At 49.2% G+C, this 22939-nt stretch overlaps 1 protein-coding gene across 1 annotated transcript in view; it reads left to right on the top strand.

Moving 5' to 3' along the window:
• The window catches only part of LOC119976324 (espin-like protein), a 73985-nt gene that overhangs the window by 25434 nt on the left and 25612 nt on the right, over nucleotides 1–22939 (top strand). Inside the window, 3 exon segments of the mRNA XM_038816778.1 lie at nucleotides 3984–4170; nucleotides 8281–8463; nucleotides 13598–13729. Coding sequence (XP_038672706.1) covers nucleotides 3984–4170; nucleotides 8281–8463; nucleotides 13598–13729 — 502 coding nt within the window.

The raw sequence follows: 22939 nt of genomic DNA, 5'->3' as shown, positions 1-22939 counted from the left end.
TTTCATACTGGCGACGAGGAAAACAATGGCCGCGATGCTGGTCATCCTGACCTCACTGGAACTCCCCAGCACGAGAACGAGGTCAGCTTTAAAAATGCTACTTTTCGCAAGGCTAGAGGCCTTTGACGCAGGCGTAGAAGACTAGGCCCAGTATACCGAATGGATGTGGTATTTCTTCCAGGCAAATTATATTGTTGGAGATGAATGGCAAAAGGTAATACTCTGGACTGCCTATGGGGCTCTGACATCCGGCATCAAGGGCCTCACCTAAATGGCGGACTTGGACTGGAGAAACTTTAGCAAACTCGTGGAGCTAGTTTTGAATCATTACGACACTAAGCTGTCAGTAATAATGCAGAAATACTGTTTCAATACAGCCAGGCGAGCCCTGAGAAATCAGTTATGGAATTTCTGATACATCTTTGCAAGGATAGGGCTTACATAGAACATAGAACAGTACAGCACAGAACAGGCCCTTCAGCCCTCGATGTTGTGCCGAGCAATGATCACCCTACTCAAACCCACGTATCCACCCTATACCCGTAACCCAGCAACCTCCCCTTAACCTTACTTTTTTAGGACACTACGGGCAATTTAGCATGGCCAATCCACCTAACCCGCACATCTTTGGACTGTTTGAGGAAACCGGAGCACCCGGAGGAAACCCACGCACACACGGGGAGGACGTGCAGACTCCACACAGACAGTGACCCAGCCGGGAATCGAACCTGGGACCCTGGAGCTGTGAAGCATTTATGCTAACCACCATGCTACCGTGCTGCCCGATGTCACCATCAAAACAGCGTTGTGGTCAGACCCGCTGGTCATGGGCTACCAACGCCTGATGGGACAGTGAGGGGTACCCACAACAGTGCTTCACTTGTCGCCCGGGCCAGGTGACACAAGCAACCTGAACCAGTGCCTTGCATATTGCCCAATTGAGTAAGACTACTTCATGCAGTTAAACTGCATCAGGGCTCCCAAAATAGCCCCAATAAGAATAATGTTCTAAGTTAACGGTCACCCCTTGCACTTGGAAATCTATTGGGGACTTGCATAAGCTCCGTCTGGGGAATCAGAACCTGGATATGAAGGATACCATCCGGTCCCGTGCGCCCTGCTCAAGAAGGTGGATGATGAACTGAGCCAGCTAGAAAACTTAGGCATCATATGCCCAGTCCAGTTCACAGACGGGCAAAGCCAGTGGTCCCCAGGACAAGTCCGTTCACCTGTGTGGCGATTTCAAAATGACAGGGCCTCCCGCTTGGCGAGGTAACCCCATGCCGTACGTAGAGGACCTACACACAAAGTTAGCTGGAGCCACTCATTCGCAAAGCTGGATATGAGCCACGCTTCCCTCCAGCGGGATGGGTGGCGTGTTACTGTGAGGAAGATGGAGAAGATCGTTGGTGCGATGATGCAGCCCTGTTTGACCCCGGTTTGTACATTAGGTCTGTGGTGGTTCCGTTGGTAAGGATCTCGCCTTCCATGTCATTGTTGAGCGGACAGAAAATGATGACGTATTTCTGCGGGCAACCGAATTGGAGGAGGACGTTCCTCACGGTTGACAGTCGACGGCCTATGCACGATCGAAGGAGGCCATGTACATGGGTTGATGCTGCTCTCTGCACTTTTCCTGGATTTGTCGTACACTGAAAATCATGTCTATTGAGCCTCTTAATTTAGAAGCCACACTGGGACTTAGGGAGGAGCTCTTCAGCCACTGGGAGAAGACAATTGAGAAGTACTCACGGTGGCCTTCCGATGGTGGAGAGTAGGGAAATCCCGCCATAATTACCGCAGTCGGACCTGTCTCCTTTCTTGAAGATGGTCATGTGGTAGGCTATATTAGGGTATCGCGGTACCTAGGTGAGATGTACCTTATACTGTAGTATGAGTGGTAGAACCTGCCTGCTGGTTCCGCCCAGCAGGCGGAGCATAAGAGTCTGTGTTTCACCCACAGCAGTCATTCTGTACTGGAGCTGCTGGGGTAACTACTTGTTCATAAAAGCCTTCAATTGGACCACAATCTCGCTTCAGTAGTGATTGATCGTGCATCAGGTCAGAATTAAGGTGCCTCTGACATCATCTGACATGATCTCTTCCTTCCAGCCAAAAAGCACAACCATGGGCAAAATGGGAAGCAGACCCCCTCTGCAACCGGATACAGGGGGACCTTTGGATTATGAGGGGGAGGGATGTAATAACCCACACGAGACCCACGGGGACACCACAATTGATCTCCCCGTGGGACTTGTGTAATACGAGCTCCCCTGATAGTGGGTGGAGGCCCAGCAGCTGGGGATTGTAAGAAACGCCTATTCAAAGCCAGCCTGGACTGCGAACGATGAGAGCAGTCGTCCCGATTGGGGCCTTGGGGACTGTAAGCTGCTTCACAGCCTTTACTTTTGTTGTCACATTAAACTTCTTTTGGATTGACCTTCTTGGGGCTCCTGAGCCTTTATAGTCAGGTGGCCTCGCCTCAGCCTCACTTTGGCCTGTGAGCAGGACACAACACGCACAGCTCTGCTGCTGATGTCTTCAAGTTTTCTATCCATGGATATCCATTCTCTTGAGCCTCCTTTGCATAAATGGATCCATAACATGTTTACCAGATCCCTAACAGTGATTGGTGTTTCTATATCATTATGAAAAATATAACCGTGTTATAACCGTGTCCGCTAGTACTCTCTGGAGTAGAGTCTCCACAGTCACTGACTATCTCTGGGGTACATGTTTACAGACTGACTCTCTCTGGGGTACAGGTTCCTCAGGCGCTGACTATCTCTGGGGTGCAGGTTCCTCAGGCACTGACTCTCTCTGGGGTGCAGGTTCCTCAGGCACTGACTCTCTCTGGGGTGCAAGTTCCTCAGGCACTGACTCTCTCTGGGGTACAGGTTCCTCAGGCACTGACTATCTCTGGGGTACATGTTTACAGGCACATTCTCTCTGGAGTACAGGTTTACAGGCACTGACTCTCTCTGGGGTACAGGTTCTTCAGGCACTGACTCTCTCTGGGGTACAGGTTCCTCAGGCACTGACTCTCTCTGGGGTGCAGGTTCCTCAGGCACTGACTCTGTCTGGGGTACAGGTTCCTCAGGCACTGACTCTCTCTGGGGTGCAGGTTCCTCAGGCGCTGACTCTCTCTGGGGTACAGGTTCCTCAGGCGCTGACTCTCTCTGGGGTACGGATTCCTCAGGCACTGACTCTCTCTGGGGTGCAGGTTCCTCAGGCACTGACTTTGTCTGGGGTACAGGTTCCTCAGGCACTGACTCTCTCTGGGGTGCAGGTTCCTCAGGCACTGACTCTCTCTGGGGTGCAGGTTCCTCAGGCACTGACTCTGTCTGGGGTACAGGTTCCTCAGGCACTGACTCTCTCTGGGGTGCAGGTTCCTCAGGCGCTGACTCTCTCTGGGGTACAGGTTCCTCAGGCGCTGACTCTCTCTGGGGTACGGATTCCTCAGGCACTGACTCTCTCTGGGGTGCAGGTTCCTCAGGCACTGACTTTGTCTGGGGTACAGGTTCCTCAGGCACTGACTCTCTCTGGGGTGCAGGTTCCTCAGGCGCTGACTCTCTCTGGGGTACAGGTTCCTCAGGCGCTGACTCTCTCTGGGGTACAGGTTCCTCAGGCACTGACTCTCTCTGGGGTACAGGTTCCTCAGGCACTTGCTCTCTGCGCTATGGGTTCTGTGTGTTTGGTGGTGAAGGTTGGGTGCTGTATTGTTTGTTTGGGGGAGGAGTAGGTCTTGGCCAGAATCATGCTGATTGCTGACCGGCAGATGGGATTGTGATCACGAGGTGAAATCCTAGCCCAGGGCACTTGGAACCCTCCTGACTACTTCTCCATCTGTTGGCCACAAACCCCGGACACACCTAACGCCAGGCACAATGGCTCCCACTGACTCTCAAGGATTATGTCGGCAGTTGTTACTGAAGTCTGCTCCAGGATTTGTACTGAAGTCATTGCTTGCTCCTTCTCTGTAGGGCTCTGGACAAACAGACTCGGAATGGTGCCACCCCTCTCTATCTGGCCTGTCAGGCGGGCCACATTCACATTGTGGAATTCCTGGTGAAAGACTGCAATGCCAACTTGAATCTTCGGGCACACGATGGCATGACCGGTCTCCATGCGGCAGCACAGATGGGACATTGTGCCTTGGTGGTGTGGCTGGTAAGTCACTGTCCCTTAAGTCCCTTAAATTCCATTGGTCTGTGGGAAGGGAGGGAGAGGGAGAACTCTCCATGGGTCGAAGGGTCAAAGGATTCCCTCTCTGGACCAAGGGGAGCAAAAATCTTTCCCAGCAAGAAAGAGCTGGGGGTGTGGGGGATCTCAACCTGGAAAGGAGAGGAGGAAAATGGGGTGAGATGTGTGTGTATGAGGTGTGTTGGTGTGTATGGGGTGTCTGTGTGAGGTATGTGTGTGTGTTTCAGGTGAGTGTGTATGAAGTGAATTTGAGTGAGGCGAGTGTGTGTGTGTGAGTTGTGTGGGTGTATGAATTGTGTGAGTAAAGCGTGAAGTGTGTGTTTGCATGAAGAGTGTGTGGGTAAAACATGTGTATGTGTGAGGTGTGTGATTATTGTGTCACTGTGTATGGGTTTTGGGTGTGTGAGGTGTGTGAAATATGGGTGTGAGATGATGTTTGTGTGTGTTTGTCATGAGTGTGTGTGAGGTGCGTGTGTGCAAGGTTTGTGTGTGAGGTTTCTGTATGGGGTAATGTGTGAGGTGTGTGCCTGTGGGGAGTGTGTGTGTGAAGTGCATGTGCGAGGTTGTGTGTGTGTGGAATAGAGGACATTTCTCAACGGCGTCGAGATGGCCCCAGGATCAGCAATTCTGGCCCTTCAGGAGGCCAGCACGGCACTGGAGCGACCCACGCCGCTCCAGCTGCTGATCCCGGCATCCGGGCATGCTTAGTGGCACCGGTGCCGACGCGCGAATGCACGGTGGCTCCCTTCTCCACGCTGGCCCCGATGCAACATGGCGTAGGGCTACAGGGGCCGGCGCGGAAGAAAGGAAGCCCCCAGCCCGAGAGGCCAGCCCGCCAATCGTTGGGCCCCGATCGCGGGCCGTCACAGCGGAGGCCTCCCACGGGTTGGACCCCCCTCCACCCCCACAGGCCACCCCGGACCCTACAGCGCCTGGACCCCCCTCCTCCCCCACAGGCCACCCCGGACCCTACAGCGCCTGGACCCCCCTCCTCCCCCACAGGCCACCCCGGACCCTACAGCGCCTGGACCCCCCTCCTCCCCCACAGGCCACCCCGGACCATACAGTGCCTGGACCCCCCTCCTCCCCCACAGGCCACCCCGGACCCTACAGCGCCTGGACCCCCCTCCTCCCCCACAGGCCACCCCGGACCCTACAGCGCCTGGACCCCCCTCCTCCCTCACAGGCCACCCCGGACCCTACCGCGCCGAGGTCCCGCCAGGTAAGACCTCACATGGATGGCGCCGGCGGGACTCGGGATTTTTGTTACGGCCACTCGGCCCATCCCGGGCCAAGAATCGGCGGGGGTGCCCACATAGAACGGTCCCCGACTGGTGCCGCGCCAACCACGCTAGCGCCAATGGCGCCGATTCTCCGCTCTCTGGAGAATCGCATCCCGGCGTCGGGGTGGCGTGGCGCGATTTGCGCCAGCCGAGGCAATTCTCCGGCCCGGCCCCGGGCTGAGAGAATCCCGCCCAGAATCCCTACAGTGCAGAAGGAGGTTATTCAGCCCATCGAGTCTGCACCGACCCTCTGAAAGACTTTCCCACCTATGCCCACTCTCCTATTCCATCCCCATAACCCCACTTAACCTACACATCTTTGGATACTAAGGGGCAATTTAGCATGGCCAATCCACCTAACCTGCACATCTTTGGACTATGGGAGGAAACCAGAGCACCCAGAGGAAACCCATGCAGACATTGGGAAAATGTGCAAACTCAACGCAGCCACCTGAGATTGTAATTGCCCCTGGGTCCCTGGCACTGTGAGGCAGTAGTGCTAACCACTGTGAGGTGGGTGTGTGTGATGTGTGAGTTTGAGGTCTGTTTGTGAGGTGCTGTGTGTGGGTGTGAGGTGTGTTTGGGTTGTGCGCATGTGTGTGTAACCCAGGTGTGTGTGAGGTGTGGGTGTGAGGTATGTGTGATGTGTGTGAGGTATGTGTAGGTGTGAAGTATGGGGTGCTTGCTTGAGATGTGTGTGTGAGTGTTGAGGTGTGTGTGTGAATTGTGAGCTGTGTGTTTGTGTGTGAAGTGTGATGTGTGTGTATTAGTGAGTGAGGTGTGAGTGTGAGAGGTGTGTGTGTTAGTGAATGTGGTGTATGAGTGTGAGTGTGGTGTGTATCAGAGGTGTGTGTGAGTGATGAGGGAGGTGTGTAAGAGAGAATTGTGTGTGTGTGTGTGAGGACAGCGGTGTGTGGGTGAGTGAATTGTGTGTGTGAGGAGAGAGGTGTTTGTGAGAGAATTGTGTGAGACGTGTGTGTGTGAGTTGGATGCGCGATCAATAAGCACAGAGACGAAGCAGTAGTCCGAATCGAAGGCTTTAATCTACAAGTAGTGTGCCCAGCAGCTTGAGTGCAGAAAGAACAATGGCTGCTGGGAAACACGGGTTGTTATACTCTGCCTCGTGGGCGGAGCTACCTTCATCTTGACCAATGGGAAAGGGCCGGAGAATCCCCGCGACCGGCACGAATCACGCCACACTCCCCCGACGCCGGCACGCGATTCTCCGCAGAGCAGAGAATCGGTGCCATTGGCGCCGGCATGGTTGGCGCGGCGCCGGTCAGGGACGTTCTTTGCAGCCCCCCCCCCCACCGATTCTCGGCCCGGGATGGGCCGGATGGCCGTCGTGGAAAAACCCAAATCCCATCGGCGCCGTCCACACCTGTTCTCAGCCGGCGTGAATACGGCGTAGAAGGGTCGGGGGGGGGGGGGGGGGGGGGCGGCCTGTGGGGGGGGGGGGGGGGGGGGGGGGGGGGCTGATCCCGGAGGCCGTGTTGACGCCGTCGAGAAACGCAATGCCGTTTCCGACAACGTCAACACTTGGCCTCAGGATCACAGAGTCCCGCCGGATGTGTGTGGGAGAGAGAGGTGTATGTATGCGTGTGAGTGTTTGAGGAGTGAGGTGTGAGACAATTGTGTGTGTGTCTGAGAGAGAGAAGTGTGTGTGTGTGTGAGAGAGAGAGAGGTGTCTGAGTATGTGAGGTGTGAGACAATTGTGTGTGTGTGTGAGAGAGGTGTGTGTGTCTGTGTGTGTGTGAGAGAGAGGCGTGCGTTATTCCTTAATAAAATTGTGGCCTCACGGTAGCATGGTGGTTAGCATCAATGCTTCACAGCTCCAGGGTCCCAGGTTCGATTCCCGGCTGGGTCACTGTCTGTGTGGAGTCTGCACGTCCTCCCCGTGTGTGCGTGGGTTTCCTCTGGGTGCTCCGGTTTCCTCCCACAGTCCAAAGATGTGCGGGTTAGGTGGGTTGGCCATGCTAAATTGCCCGTAGTGTAAGGTTAATGGGGGGATTGTTGGGTTACGGGTATACGGGTTACGTGGGTTTAAGTAGGGTAATCATTGCTCGGCACAACATCGAGGGCCGAAGGGCCTGTTCTGTGCTGTACTGTTCTATGTTCTATGTTCTAAAAGCAACTTACTGCGGATGCTGGAGTTTGAAACCAAAAGAGAAAATGCTGGAAAATCTCAGCAGGTCTGCCAGCATCTGCAGACAGAGAAAAGAGCTAACGTTTCGAGTCCGATGACCCTTTGTCAAAGCAGATTCCAGCATCCAAAGTAATTTGCTTTTATCTAGTGTTCAACTCACTGCCACTTCTCCTCCAGGAATGCCTACCCTGAAGAAGTACTGCTCTTCTCTCCAGCTTTGACAAAGGGTCATCTGGACTCGAAACGTTAGCTCTTTTCTCCTCCCTCCAGATGCTGCCAGACCTGTTGAGATTTTCCAGCATTTTCTCTTTTGGTGTTTAATTCCTTTCTGTCCAGCCCCCTGTTTCGCTGACCGTACATGTACTAGTGTTAAACCAGTTCCCTCACACAGTCAGGGTCAGTAACCTCTCCCAGTTTACCCTGTCACACTGACTTCCTGAAACTCTCACCTCCTCCTCCTTTAATTCACTCCTTAAATCTGCCTCGCCCTTCTGATACCTCTTTACAACTCAGGTCAAACTTCATCTGATTAGACTCCTTTGAAACATTGGAATATTTTTACTCTGTTAAAGGTGTGCATCTGTACAGCTTTGCAATAGACCTTTCTGGTGCAATATTTGCCCTTTCCTTTTCCTATGCGTGATGCAGAGGTCGTTCACAGACACGGACCTGTCTGCACAGGACAACGAGGGAGCAACTGCAATGCACTTTGCTGCCAGCGGAGGGCATGCTGAGATCTTGAACCGATTAATAAGGATGGGGGCAAGGATCCTGAAGGACCACTGGGGTGGAACACCACTGCACGATGCTGCTGAGAACGGTGAGCTGGAGGTGAGTATTCAGTCAGATGGACGACTCTCTGCTATTTCAGTAACTGGAATTGTTGCCCCTCACTCTCCAGCTTTGGGGACTATGACCCATGACCCCGGAGCCACATCAGCTATTTAACATTTCAACTCAGATGTCCAGTCTTTTTCACCTGGATGATATATCAACATAAGAAATTCCTTTAAAAAAAAGTCAGGAAAAATTAAGAAGCGTATTTCAATTGTGGGGACAAAATTACATTTTATAGCTTCAAATTATTTATTTTTTTGTTTTTATTAATTTAGAGTACCCAATTATTTTTAAATTTTCCAATTAAGGGGCAATTCAGTGTGGCCAATCCACTTAACCAGCTGACAGGCGTTTCTGTGTCCGCAGACGTGACTCCAGGATGGTGTCTTCCCTCCCTGCTGCCAGGATCAAGGATATCATTGGACGGCTACAGGGGATTCTGAAGGGGGGGGGGGGGTCGAGGGTGAACAGTCAGAGGTCATGGTTCATATTGGTACCAACGACATTGGTAGAAAGAGGGATGAGGTTCTGCAGCAAGACTTTAGGGAGCTAGATAGCAGATTGAAAAGCAGGATCTGTGGATTACTACAGGTGTCACAAGCTAGTGGGTATAGGAATAGGAGGATAGAGCAGATGAATGCGTGGCTGAAGAAATGGTACCAGAGGGAGGGCTTTAGTTTCCTGGATCACTGGGTCTGTTTCTGAGAAAAATGGGACCTGTACAAGTCGGACAGGTTGCACCTGAATTGTAATGGAACCAATATTCTTGCAGGGTTTGCTAGTGCTGTTTGGGGGTGGGGGGGGGGGGGGGGGGGGGGCTTAAACTAGTTGGTAGGGGGATGGGTTTCAGAGTGGAGGGGATGATGGGCAGGTGGGGGGATGATGCACTGCTAAATGTAGAATAAAAGCCAATTCAGTCTGGAAGGCAGAACAAAGAGAGGCATGTTAAAGGGACAAGGAAATATGACAAGCTGGATGGCATTTATTTTAATTGAAGGAGTCTTACGACCACTTTAGTGAGGGGTGAATAACCAGGTTTCATAGGTTTACGGTAATGGGCAGAATATTTAGAGGAGATTTGAGGAAAGACGTCTTCACCCTGAGGGTGTGTGGTCGTCGATATTAGGGGTATTACGGTACCTAGGTTGGAGGTACCTGATGCTGTAAGGTCATTGACGAAGCCTGCCTGCTGGTTCCGCCCAGTAAGGCGGAGTATAAGAGTGTGTGTTTCCCTAGCTGCTGCATTCTGTATCTGCGCTGCTGGGGGAAACATCTAGTTCAATAAAGCCTTCAATTGTCCTACAATGTCGCTTCGGGAGTTATTGATCGTGCATCAATTTATTGAACTAGATTTGAAGAATAGAGCTCGGCATCAAGCCGGAGTGTCTGCAACTTAGCCCCCACGCAGCAAACTCAGCGACAACCTTTAAACACTGGCTGGCGTGTTCCAACGGATACATCAGGACGGCCACAACTACACCCATGGAGGATCAGAAACTGCAAGTTCTCCACTCAAGGATGAGCCCGGAAATCTACACGCTGATCGAAGACGCGGACGGTTTCGAGGCCGCGATGACCCTGCTGAAAGGACACTACATCCGCCCAGTAAATCAGGTTTACGGCCGGCATCTTTTAGCCACCAGATGACAAATTCCGGGGGAATCGCTAGACAAATTCTACCGCGCACTGCTGGTACGAGATAGGAACTATGACTGTCCGCAGGTTTCAGCCAACGACCACACCGAACTTTTAATCCAGGACGCTTTCGTTGCAGGTATGCTGTCCTCTCAGATCCGCCAGCGGCTGCTGAAAAAAGAGACGTTACGTCTCAAGGAGGCACGGGCCCTCGCAAGCTCCTTAGACGTAACCTCCCGCAACGCCCGAGCGTATGTCCCCGACCGCGCGGCAGCTCCATGGGCAGCGTGGACCCCATCAGCAGCCGATTCCGATGCATCCCCCAAACCCCACAAGCGTGCGCTGCGTGGCTGCCAGGCAACCCCGGGGTGCCACAATGTTATTTTTGCGGGCAAGCCAAGAGCCCCCAGCAATGCTGCCCGGCCCGCTCCGCAATTTGCAAGGGCTGTGGAAAAAAGGGGCATTTTGTGGCGGTGTGCCAAGCCCGGGCGGTCGGCGCTGTCTCCGGGGGCGACCCGGGGCCGCTGCCATTACTCTCATCGCAGGCCACATGCGGCCCATGGGCGCCGCCATCTTCGATCCCGTGAGCCATGTGTGGACCCCGGGTGCCGCCATCTTGTTCTCCAGGGACCACGTGTGATTCATGGGCACCGCCATCTTGCCCACCTCCGGCCATGTGTGACCCGTGGGCGCCGCCATCTTGGCTGGAGTCTCAAGACCCCGATTCGGATGACCGCACACCGCCCGAGGAATCCCACCAGCTTCTGCCACAACTCGCCTCGGTGACTCTGGACCAGTCTCGGCCCTGAACTCTTTCGACCGCTACGACGACGGTACTTCAATAAAGCCTTCAATTTTGTCCTACAATCTCGTTTCGGGAGTTATTGATCATGCATCAGGGTGGTGGTAGAATCGGGAACCCTCACAGCATTTAAGAAGGATTTAGATGAGCACTTTAAATACCATAACGTACAGGCTATGGACTAAATGCAGGAAAACAGGATTAGAACAGATATGGGCTTGATGGCTGGGGCAGACACGATGGGCCAAAGGACCTGTTTCTGTAAAACTCTATGACTCTATGAATTTTACACATAAAAAGTACTCGAAAACACTGGGGAATAAAAGAACCGAATATTTAATCTCTCCTGCCATCCCAGGAATCAGTCCGGCAAACGTTTGTTATACTCGCTCTGTGGCACAGTAGGATTGGGACAAATGAAAGTAGTAGGAAGCAAAGTGAAAGGCCCCCTTGTCCAATAGATTGCAGAAATTTTGTAAAGAATCTTTCCCGTTTCGCTGAGATGCCTTTAAGAAAATTAAATTTGAAGGAAACCTGTCCCAATCTATGTATCATGAGATGGGGATAGACGGGTTTTAAAGAATTGGAGGCCTGTCAGTTCTTGAATGAGGATCATGAGGTCATGGTGAAGACGAAGGAAAGTCTCACAAAGGACGTGATGTCACAGGTAGTTCCACTCTCTCTGCCCTCTGGAATCATAACCCAGGACATTACAGAATTGTCACGGCACAAGAGGAGGCCATTCATCATGTCAGGACCAGCTCTCCAAACATGCATCATGACATTGTGCCATTCCCTTACCCCTGCACATTGTTTCTATTTCAGTAATAACCTAATAAACCATTTCAAGCATTACGTTCAACAGTCGTACAAGGTTTTGTTCCTGGAGTTGGGGGGGGGGGGGGGGGGGTGTGTGTGAGAGAAATGGAGATCCATTTTGAAGTAAACAATAAAGTCCGCGGTGGAGATTCATTTGAAGGACAGCATGGCCTAATTTATGATCGTTCAATGAAGGAATGCATGGTTTTGTAAGGGGAGAGTAATAAATCTGAAAGTATATTACTAATATAGGCTAAAATAGCTTTAGAAAGCTCAGTGGATTAAAATTAATTTGAGGGTCACATTTTTTTGACGAAATTTTGATGTTCAGTAAATTAACATGGGCCGGAATTTTCCAGCAGTTCACGCTGGCGAGATCTTCCAGTCACGCTGACGGCGGATCCTCGATGAGGTTTCCCGGCAGCGAGGGGTGCCTCCCACTGCCCTGAAACATCCCTCCCATAGAGTTAATTTCTCAAGCTGTTTAACGGTAAAAGAAAAACTGTACAGAATAATAATGTAGTTAAAATCTTGAATTTTAATTTCTGTAGCTAAAAGCTGTTAATATACGATTGCGTGGGGTAAAGGAATGGTCACTTGTCTTGTAAATGCGTTTAATTTTTAAATAAATCCACAAACGCTTGAAAAAAATATTAAACTAGCAACTGGAGATTGTGAGTTCAAATCTGGTAAACAGTTGGCCTCTCAGTGCTGAGGTGAGGAGAAATTTCCGGAGGGATTCTCCGGTCCGGCAGCCGGCCAATGAAGTTTCTCATTGTGGCCACCCCATGCCATGAGGAAACCGGCGGGCGTGGGTGCGATGCTGGCAGTCAGGGGAAATTCTCATTGAGTATGTTCAATTTGAGTCTGGAAGGGGGTGGCGAGGACGGTGTCAAAGGTGGTGGGATCCAGGGTCAAGCCAGGATGGGGACTCGTGATCTTTGGGGTTGGGGCAGAGCCGGGAGTGCAGGAGGCGAAAGAGGCCGGTGTGCTGGCCTTTGCGTCCCTAGTAGCCCGGCGAAGGATCTTGCTACAGTGGAAGGATGCGAGGCCCCCAAGCATGGAGACCTGGATCAATGACATGGCGGGTTTCATTAAGCTAGAGAAGGTCAAATTCGACCTGAGAGGATCGGTGCAAGGGTTCTTTAAACGGTGGCAACCTTTCCTCGACTTTCTGGCTCAACGATAGGGTACTGGGACAGTAGCAGCAGCAACCCGGGAGGGTGGGGAGGGGGGGGGGGGGGGGGGGGGGGGGGGGGAGGACGTTGATTATGTTTGCTTATTTTATTTAAATTTGATTTATTTAATTTTAATTTATGGTTAAGTTCTCTTTTTGGGGGGAGGTGGATGCATGCAATGTTACGGTTTGGGGGGAATTGTGGGTGTTATGGGGCTGTTAATTGTATATTACTGCTTGTTGCTATACTTGTTGTTATATTTTTGTTTTTTCTGTAAAAAATTCCAATAAAAATTATTTTTTAAAAAAAGAGTATGTTCAAGTCAGAGATCAATAGATATTGGAGCACTGACCGAATAAAGGGCTGTTGCAGGAAAGCGAAGTTGATGGTGAAGGTCAGCCATGAACTTATTCAGGTTCTTTCAATCTTATCCGTCTCCGGTATGTTATGTAATGCAAGAGGAGGGAGCGGCTTCTGTATCAGGGAGGTTGAGGGAGGAGGGAGAGACGTATGCAACAGCAGAGTCAGTATTATGAAAGTTTTGAGACCTCTGAGGGGAAGCTGGCTGCGCCGTCAGGAAAACATTAATCTTCCGTCCGATGAGCCTACCAGTTCAGTCAAGAATAGAAACTGAAGAATAATGTCATGACCTTGCTTTATCCAACCCATTACACTCCACTCTTCTGAATTTCAGTGTTGCGAGATTCTTGTCACGAATCATGTGGATCCCACCGTTCGAGATGATGATGGGTATACCGCCGCAGAGCTGGCAGACTACAATGGAAACGTGGAGTGCGCCAATTACTTGAGGCAGATTGAGAAAATGGTAAGGAGCATCCAGGCGTTTGATCTATGTGTAGACTGTGTTTAAAATAGCCTCCAACATTGAAGGACCTGAATCTGCCCGTCCTGGATTGAAGCTATTGGGACTAATTGCTAAGGGTGTTGCAGTGACACAGGGCAGATGAGCACACTTTCAATTTTTAAGCCGAGTGTTCATAAATTAGCCTCAGTGCCCTTAAATTAAACCAACCAGGATACTGTTCCTGTCCCCGACCTAATGACTCTGCTGGAAACGGAGAGAGACGAAGAGTGCGATAGGGACAGTGCCAGTGACCATTTGGAACATTGAGATGTTCTATGCCGGCTACTCAATTAATCAGTGTTGGAGTGGTTTTGCTTTGTGGTGCCACTGTTGCTTCATGGGATTGGATGAATGGAGCATGTGCACTGTTCAAGAGTGTTGCCGTTGATTTTTTTTGAGAAACCCGTGAAACACCACCAATGTGCAATAACAACACCCGCATTTATATATCACCTTTTTAAAGTGGTAAAACATTTTGACCAACATAGCTGAAACAGTATCAGAAAAACCTTGACACTGGGCCACATGAAGGGCTGTGTAGGAGCAACAAGAGCTGGGGATGGAGGGTGTACGTACGCAAATCTTTGAAGGTGGTAGGACAAGTTGAAAAGGCTGTTGAGAAGGCACATGGCTCTAAGAAACACAAAAGCTAAGAAGTTATGCTAAACCTTTGTGAAACACTGGTTAGGCCTCAGCCCAAACATTGTGGCCACTGCTGATGTTAGACTGAATAACAAAGCCTTAGAGAGAGTTTTATTGTTAGAGCAGAAGGGAGGGAGGGAGTAGGTGATGTGCAATAGGCCGGGGTTGGAGGATCACAGGACTGGAGGAAAATGGTAGGAGAGAAGACAGTAATAATAATAATCTTTATTAGTGTCACAAGTAGGCTTATATTAACACTGAAATGAAATGACTGTGAAAACCCCCTAGTCGCCAGATTCCAGCGCCTGTTCGGGTACACTGAGGGAGAATTCAGAATGTCCAATTCACTAACAAGCAAGTCTTTTGGAACTTAGTGGAAGGAAACCAGAGCACCCGGAGGAAACCCGGATGCGGGAAGAACGTGCAGACTGCACAGACTGTGACCCACACCGGGAATCAAACCCGGGTCCTTGGCCCTGTGAAGCAACAGTGCTAACCACTGTGCGACCGCGCCAACTTATAGTGATCAAGGCAAGGACATGGAATATTACTTCATGAATTATCAGTATCTGTGAGTTGTGGTTGTATGGGTAGATGGCAGTTTGGGAATCCAGATTTTGAATAACTTTGCATGACAGAAGTACAATAGGCTGACATAATGCATGGTGCTCAAGGTCCTATGAAAGCAGGCACCAATGAATTAATAATGGAAGGAAGTGGATGACTTCTAACTGTGACAAGCCACGAGAAAGGCAGCTATATTTCGTGTTCCTCAGAGTCATAGATCAAGGTAATGCCGTGTTTAGTCAGCATTGTTCAGGGCTTCTACTCCATTTGCTCTGTATGTTCTCCTTATTGATATTTTATTAATAACTCCTTTAGTAAATATGTTTCTTGTTGACCATTTAAATAGGAAGAACATCTTTAGTTTTGTTCACTGGCTATGTTGCCTTGTCTCAGCTCAGGGCCGAGACAGAAAGATCTCACGCTTGAAAATGCGTTTGAAATGTGCCATTTACATCAATTATCAAAAAGTCAGTATAATTAACTTTTTCTCCGTGTAAAGGTCGTGAAAACGAATCTCGAGGTAGAATGTGTTAAGGCAGTGTCGCAAATGAAGAAAATGCGCATTTCGGATGGCAGGCAACTTGCGCGCGTGCATTCTAAACCTACACATGCGCACTTCGCTAAAAGATGCAAGACAGCCAAAGACCGATCTGCACATGCGCAAAGATGTTTGGTGCGTGATGACGTATGCGTAATGATGTGTGGAAGGTGTGGAACCGCCCAGCCTCCAAAATCTTTCCTGCTCCAGGAAAGATTTGCTCACAATGTGGCAAACACAACCACTTTGCTGCTCAGTGCAGATCCACTCCCACATTTAAATCTGCAAAGTCAAATTCAAACAGATTAATGTTAGAAGTGTGGATACAAAGAAAGAAGGTTTTGAAGACAATTTTTCCAATGATTGAGGTGCTTATTCTTTGGAAGACTCATCCTTCGTTGGCATCAAAGAGAAGTATGATAGAACCACAGAAGTATCATCACATCACTTCTTTTGGCCAGGGTTGAGTTTGAAGTTGAAGAAATTGATTGCTGGAGCCAAGTTCTGTTTCTTCCACGTCCGTCAGAGATCCTGGGCAGATGTTATGGGCTGGATTTTCCTCTACTATTTGGTGACACAAACTACCACCAAGTTGGGTCAGCAGGGGCACCATCGCCTTGCCTCCCCCACCTCAAGCTCTTTGACCCTCACGTCTGCCCCCCCCCCCCCCCCCCCCCCTCCAGAGTCACCACTGCTCCCTCCCAAAAGCTGCATGAAAATAAGAGCATGTCTCATCCACTCGCATTGCTGTTTGGCCCAGTTCATAGAATTTACAGTGCAGAAGGAGGCCATTCGGCCCATCGAGTCTGCACCGGCTCTTGGAAAGAGCACACTACCCAAGGTCAACACCTCCCCCTATCCCAATAACCCAGTAACCCCACCCAACACTAAATTTTGGACACTAAGGGCAATTTATCATGGCCAATCCACCTAACCTGCACATCTTTGGACTGTGGGAGGAAACCGGAGCACCCGGAGGAAACCCACGCACACACGGGGAGGATGTGCAGACTCCGCACAGACAGTGACCCAAGCCGGACTCGAACCTGGGACCCTGGAGCTGTGAAGCCATTGTGCTATCCACAATGCTACCGTGCTGCCCAACTGGGGAGTTACTCACCACTCCCCAGGATCACTGGGTAAAATTTGATGCTGCCCCTTGAGGTAATGGAGGAAAGGCCCCAAAGGCCACAGACTGAAGGGGGTACAGCCTTGTAAGAAAGCAAAGAGAGACGAAGACACATAATACCTTTTATCGCCTCCCAAATCAGGATACAGTCAATGAACAGTCAGTTACTGTTTTGAAGGAAATGTGACATCCAATCTATGCACAGCAAGCTCCCACAAACAACAATGAGGTAATGACCAGCAAATTTGGTTTTAGGTGCTGGTTGAGGGATAAATATTGAACAAGGCACCATGGAAAAGTGCCCTGCCCTTCTTCAGAATAGGACAAGTAGGTGTTTTATATCCACCTGAGAGGACAGGTGTAATGACTCACCTGAATATCAGCAGCTTCAATAATGCAGCACACCACCAGTACTGCACCATGGCATCACCTTAGAGTGGAGCTTGAACCCAGGATTCTCTAACTCCCAGGTTGAAGACTTTTGAGCTTGATGTTCTCTTTCTTGTGGCTCCCTCCTCCCCCATCTCGGTGGTGTGGCTCCCATGTTTCCTGACTGAACCCTCTCTGAGTAACTCACATGTGCCAGTGGGGAATCCTGTCAGGAGCTCATCAAATGCTTAATAACCCAGGAAACGGGGCCGGCATCGCAGTAATTTGGGGGGTAGATAAATAGAAGCCAACATCAGAATATGTCACAGATTTTTTAAAAATACTTCACTTGAAAGGGAATTGGAGAATAGGAAGGGTGTAAAATGGAAAAGGGCAGGAAATTAGTATTAGAGGAGCTGGCTTCAATGTGAAGCAAACACTGGCATGGGCAGAGTGAAGTTTAGATTATTACCTTGGGGAATTGAGCACGATCACGCTGTGTTAATGAGTCAGTGCAAAGCACTGGCCTGCATTTGAGATGGTTCTTGAAGTAACGCTATGGTTAATGCAGGGATGGCCGGGGTATTCATACCTGGCCAGTACCTTAATTCAGAGCAAACTAGAGAAAGGAAAACGGAATGAAGAGAGGTTTTGATTACAAACCCGTACTGGTTGTGAAAGAAGACGCTTGGCTATCTGTGTGTTGCCATGTTAATTATCCACTTACCCTTCAGGCATTCGCTGATGTGTGAGCTGTGTTTTCAATCACCAGGCTTCAGCATCAGCGCACTTCAGCTCAATATATCTTTACTTTCCTTTATGCCTCCTGTCAAGGAAGAGATAGGCGGCATGAATTTGTTTGAGTTGGTTCAATATTAACGACACCTGACACAAGTGGTTGGATGGACATTTACCCAGCGGCTTTGTGTAAAAAAACCCACAGTAGCATAGTCCTAGTGACAAGAGACAATGCTAAAAGATAATAGTTCATGCTGAATGAAGGGTACACGAGCAGATACTGAGATACACAGATGACATACAGTACAAGCTGGAGTAAATCATTCCTTTTTACCTGTTATGTATTATGTGCACTGACACTGAAGCAATGAAGATGTATAGCCACAGAGTTAATCCCCTTTAACCCTGTGTGTACCATACACCCACAGGAGCTAACTGAGTGATACATAATTAGGCTGAATCGTTCCTTTTAGCTGACATATATTTTTGATCGATTGTGGTGTGCAGTGCTCCCCACACATTGCCTAGATCATTCTTGGCAGAATCATTAAAAACGGCTCAAAAATCTTCGCATTTCTAATATAAACTAGAGGCTAGAGTGCTACCACTGACCAGCGCTGGCTCTTGAGATGGCTAATGTTTAGGTTCGGGTGGAGAGATGGATTGCCTTTGTGGATCTATTCCTTGCCCGAGGTTGAATGGGTTAGAATCATAGAATTTACAGTGGAGAAGGAGCCCATTCAGCCCATCAAGTCTGCACTGGCCCTTGGAAAGAGCACCCCACCCAAGACAAGCCCACGCCACCACCCTATCCCAGTAACCCCACCTAATCTTTTTGGACACTAAGGGGCAATTTAGCATGGCCAATCCATCTAACCTGCACTTCTTTGGAGCTGTGGGAGGAAACCAGAGCACCCGGAGAAAACCCACGCAGACATGGGGAGAACGTGCAGACTCCGCACAGGCAGTGACCCAAGCCGGGAATCGAACCTGGGACCCTGGAGTTGTTGAAGCAACTATCCTAACCACTGTGCTACTGTGCTGGCCACACAGAGTCCACACTGCAAGCACTTTCACACCTACAAATAATATAAGAATGTGGATTGAAAGCAATGACTGGGAGTAGCAAGTTTTCCTGGTAAACATGCGTCATTGCTGTGCTGCTTGAAGCCCTGTATTTATTGAGTAACTACACAACCAAACACAAGTAACAAGGAGATCACATTCCTCATTAAACATGGAATACTGATAGGATTACAGTGCTCAGACAGAGTGACCACAGAAACAATCACAGTTAGCAGCTGGATCCAATCCTTCTAACAACTGGCCATTGATACTATTTCATTATAAATTGCTAGAATTAAGGGTAGGCTTTTCCATTCATTTAAGTTTATCCCATTGCATTGTTTTCTGTTCAAGAGGAGGCAGAGTGTCAGACTTTGTGTCAATACTTTTCAGAACTATTAAACAGGTAAGTAAAGTCACCACAGTCCCAGATGACCATGGGCTGCTTTTCCCTTTGAGGTGGAGAGCTGACTGGTGGCAATTACTAATTACTCAATTTACAATTGAGGATCACTGTACCTGAAGCGAGGGGGCAAGATTGAGATGGCAGGGCCTTCATGAATAACCTCAGCCGGTAGAGGAATTGAACCCCGTGCTGCTGGCCATGATCTGCATCACAAACCAATTGCCCAGCCTACCTGGCGAGCAACTTGGTGAGATTTCTCTTGTCAAAACTTCCTGGACTGATGCCAAGCTCACCAAATGTGCAAGGATTGTGTTAGTGACTGAAGATGGCTGCCACCCTGGTTCTCCGTCCGTGCATCTCACTGAGTGCGAGTATAAACCAGGTCCCTCTGAGTGTAAATGGGTCACTGCAAGTGCACCGTTGAGTAAGGGAAAATCAGGAGCAGGAAATGTTATAATATACCTTTAAGGGATAGCAGCGTGCCGTCACTTTAAGGAAAGTGTGATCTAGCTTCAGTTTCACTTTGGCCTGGAGCAGAACACAGACACACAGTTCTGCAGCTCTGATGTCCCCAAGCTTTCTGTCCATATCTATCTGTTCACATGTATTTAGGATTAATAAATGAACCTACAACCTGCTTGCACAAGCCCAAGAGCGATTGGCGCCTTAATATCATTATAAAACCACAACCTGGTGTTGCAGCAGTGGTTCCTTCTTAACATCATCTGCTCAATCTGGCAAAGGATTTGCAGGGAGTGACCACAAGCCACTGGAGAAGGTTTGGTGAAAACTATTGTCCAGTGCTCCACCAAAGTTGCAACGTCTCTTGACGAAGATTCAAGGTTAGGTACAAGCCTGGTAACTTCAAGGCCACATCAATCTTAGCAGATTACCTAGCCCAGTGAAAACAGAAGATGTATCTCTAGATTTACAAGTTGACCTCATTGACAGCGAACTAGAAGATGTTCTCCAAATTGATCAGGTGCGTTTTGCGCAACGCAAATGCCAGCAGCTACAAGAAGAAACGGCAAAAGGTTCCACATGGCAGAAGCTACATAAAACTGTTACTAATAGAACAGTACAGCACAGAACAGGCCCTTCGGCCCTCAATGTTGTGCCGAGCCATGATCACCCTACTCAAACCCATGTATCCACCCTATACCCGTAACCCAACAAACCCCCTTACTTTTTATTAGGACACTACGGGCAATTTAGCATGGCCAATCCACCTAACCCGCACATCTTTGGACTGTGGGAGGAAACCGGAGCACCCGGAGGAAACCCACGCACACAGGGGGAGGACGTGCAGACTCCACACAGACAGTGACCCAGCTGGGAATTGAACCTGGGACCCTGGAGCTGTGAAGCATTTATGCTAACCACCGTGCTACCCTGCTGCCCTGAATGAATGGCCTGACTCAATTCATCATCTCCACGAACATGTGAGACCATTTTGGCCTTGTCAGGGTGAGCTAGGCATCTGCTGGGGAGTTATTGGTAAAGGGAGGCAGGTCAACATACTGGAATCCTTGTCACCTGATATTCTCAACAATGTGCCTAGAATTATTAAATAACATATTTACACAATCCCTTATGAGCGATCGGTGCCTTTATATTATTGTTATTCCACATGACAGAAATATTAAAGGAGCTTGGAGCTCTTGTACTGCATTGTTCTTTGAAATCATCCCCCCCCCCCCCCCTCCCACAAATTGAATCCTCAGATAGCCAACCCAATCAATTCAGGGTCATCAGGGTAGGAGGGATGAAAACTGATCAACAGTGCACATCGGAACATCTGTCCATGCCTTTCCGCCCATGAAAGTGGCTGGCAGAAAATAAGGGAGTGAGGAATGTCGAGATGGAAAACCCTAGTCGGGGTAGACAGGAGCAAAACTATGAATTCCTGTCCATTCCTCCTGCTTAGGAAATATATCCCACAGAAAGCTCAGATTCCCTCCTGCAGATTTGTCCCTGGATGCAACAATAATTTGCATTTCTATAATGCCTTTAATGGATTAAAACATCCCAAGGAGCTTCATAGGAGAATTATTGATCACAGTTCAACACTGAGTCAGATAAGGAGACATTGGGACGTGTAAGCAAAATCTTGGACAATGGGAGAGGCTTTTAAGGCATACCTTAACTGAGGGGTGGAAGGGAAAAATGGTTTAAAGGGAGATGAAGGCTCGACACCAATGGCAGAGAAATTAAACTTTGGGTTTGGCAAGGAGTGTAGAGATCTTGTTTGATTATTGCCCTGGAGGTGAATGCAGAGAAAGAAAACCTTTGGAAGTACATGAAAACAAGGCTCAGAGTTGTAAAATTGAGGCATTGCCACCGTAGGTTAACAGTGATCAGGAACAATGGGTGAATGGAGTCACAGAGTTTCACAGTACAAAAAGAAGCTCTTTGGCCCATGGTGTCTGTGCCGACCATGAGAAACTTACCTATTCTAATTCCATTTTCCCGCACATAGTCCATAGCCTTGTATGCTGTGGTGTTTCAACTGCTCTTCTAAACGCTTCTTAAATGTGCTAAGGGATCCTACCTCTACCACCCTTTCAGGCAGTGAGTTCCAGATCCTCACCACCCTCTGGGTGAAAAAGGTTTCCCTCAAATCCCCTCTTAAATCCGCTGCCCTTTACCTTAAATCTATGCCCCCTGATTATTGACCCCTCTACGAAGGGAAAAGTTCCTTCCTATCTACCCTATCTATGTCCCTCATAATTTTGTACATCTCAATGAGATCCTCCCTCAACCTTCTCTGCTCGAAGGCAAACAACCCCAGCTTATTCAGCCTCTCTTTACAGCTGAAACGCTCCAGCCCCAGCAACTATTCTTCAAAAAGCTTGCATAGGACCTGTCACAGCCTCGAGATATCCCCAGCCAGATGAGATTCAATTCAGTATTTTGGAAGTGTTGTCCTGCAGGAAAGATGGGAACCAATTTACATGGCAGCAAACAGCAATGGGTTATTGACTAAATGAGCGTTTTGGTGATGTTTCGGTATTGTGTGCAAGTTTCTGTGGGAGGACTGGGACCCATCTCCTTCTGACTGAACAACAACAATCACTAGTATTTACATAGAGACTTTAATGTCATAAAATGCCACAAAGTGCCAAACGAGGAGGTTATTAAGCAACATTTGACGGTGAGCCACATAAGGAGGTGTTAGGACAGAGATGGTGGCATAATGGTAATGTCACTGGACTAATAACACAGAGGCTCAAGCTAATTCTCCAGGGGAATGGGTTCAAATCCCATCATAGCAGCTGGTGAAGTTTGAAGTCAGTGACAGAAAAATATATGGAATTGAGATCCAGACCATGAAACTATCAGTGATTGTTGTTTTTTTTAAACCATCTGGTTCACTAACGTCCTTGAGGGAAAGAAGAATAAATAAAACAAGAAATGTCTGAGACCGAAAGGGGTTGCAGGATTTCATCCGACTGTTTTGCAAATTGAATGCTATTTTTCCATAAACTCAGCCACCTTGGTAATGTCCCATGATGCCACATTGAAAAGAGAGTTTGGAAAGCCAATGCTATGATCTGATTGGTGAGGCATTCATCCCACCACCATAACCGAACCAAGTTGTGACAGGGACATCCATTACAGAGGGACTGCTTTGGTTGCTTCGATCATGCCCATGGGATTCGACTGGCTGTCCAGGCTCTATCTACAGTTTAACAGGGCCATAACTTAAGAGGGAAA

Source organism: Scyliorhinus canicula, chromosome 13 (assembly GCF_902713615.1).
Source record: "Scyliorhinus canicula chromosome 13, sScyCan1.1, whole genome shotgun sequence".
Classification (NCBI taxonomy): Eukaryota; Metazoa; Chordata; class Chondrichthyes; order Carcharhiniformes; family Scyliorhinidae; genus Scyliorhinus; species Scyliorhinus canicula.
The sequence above is the reverse complement of the archived record's forward strand: the minus strand, read 5'-3'. Positions and strand labels throughout refer to the sequence as shown.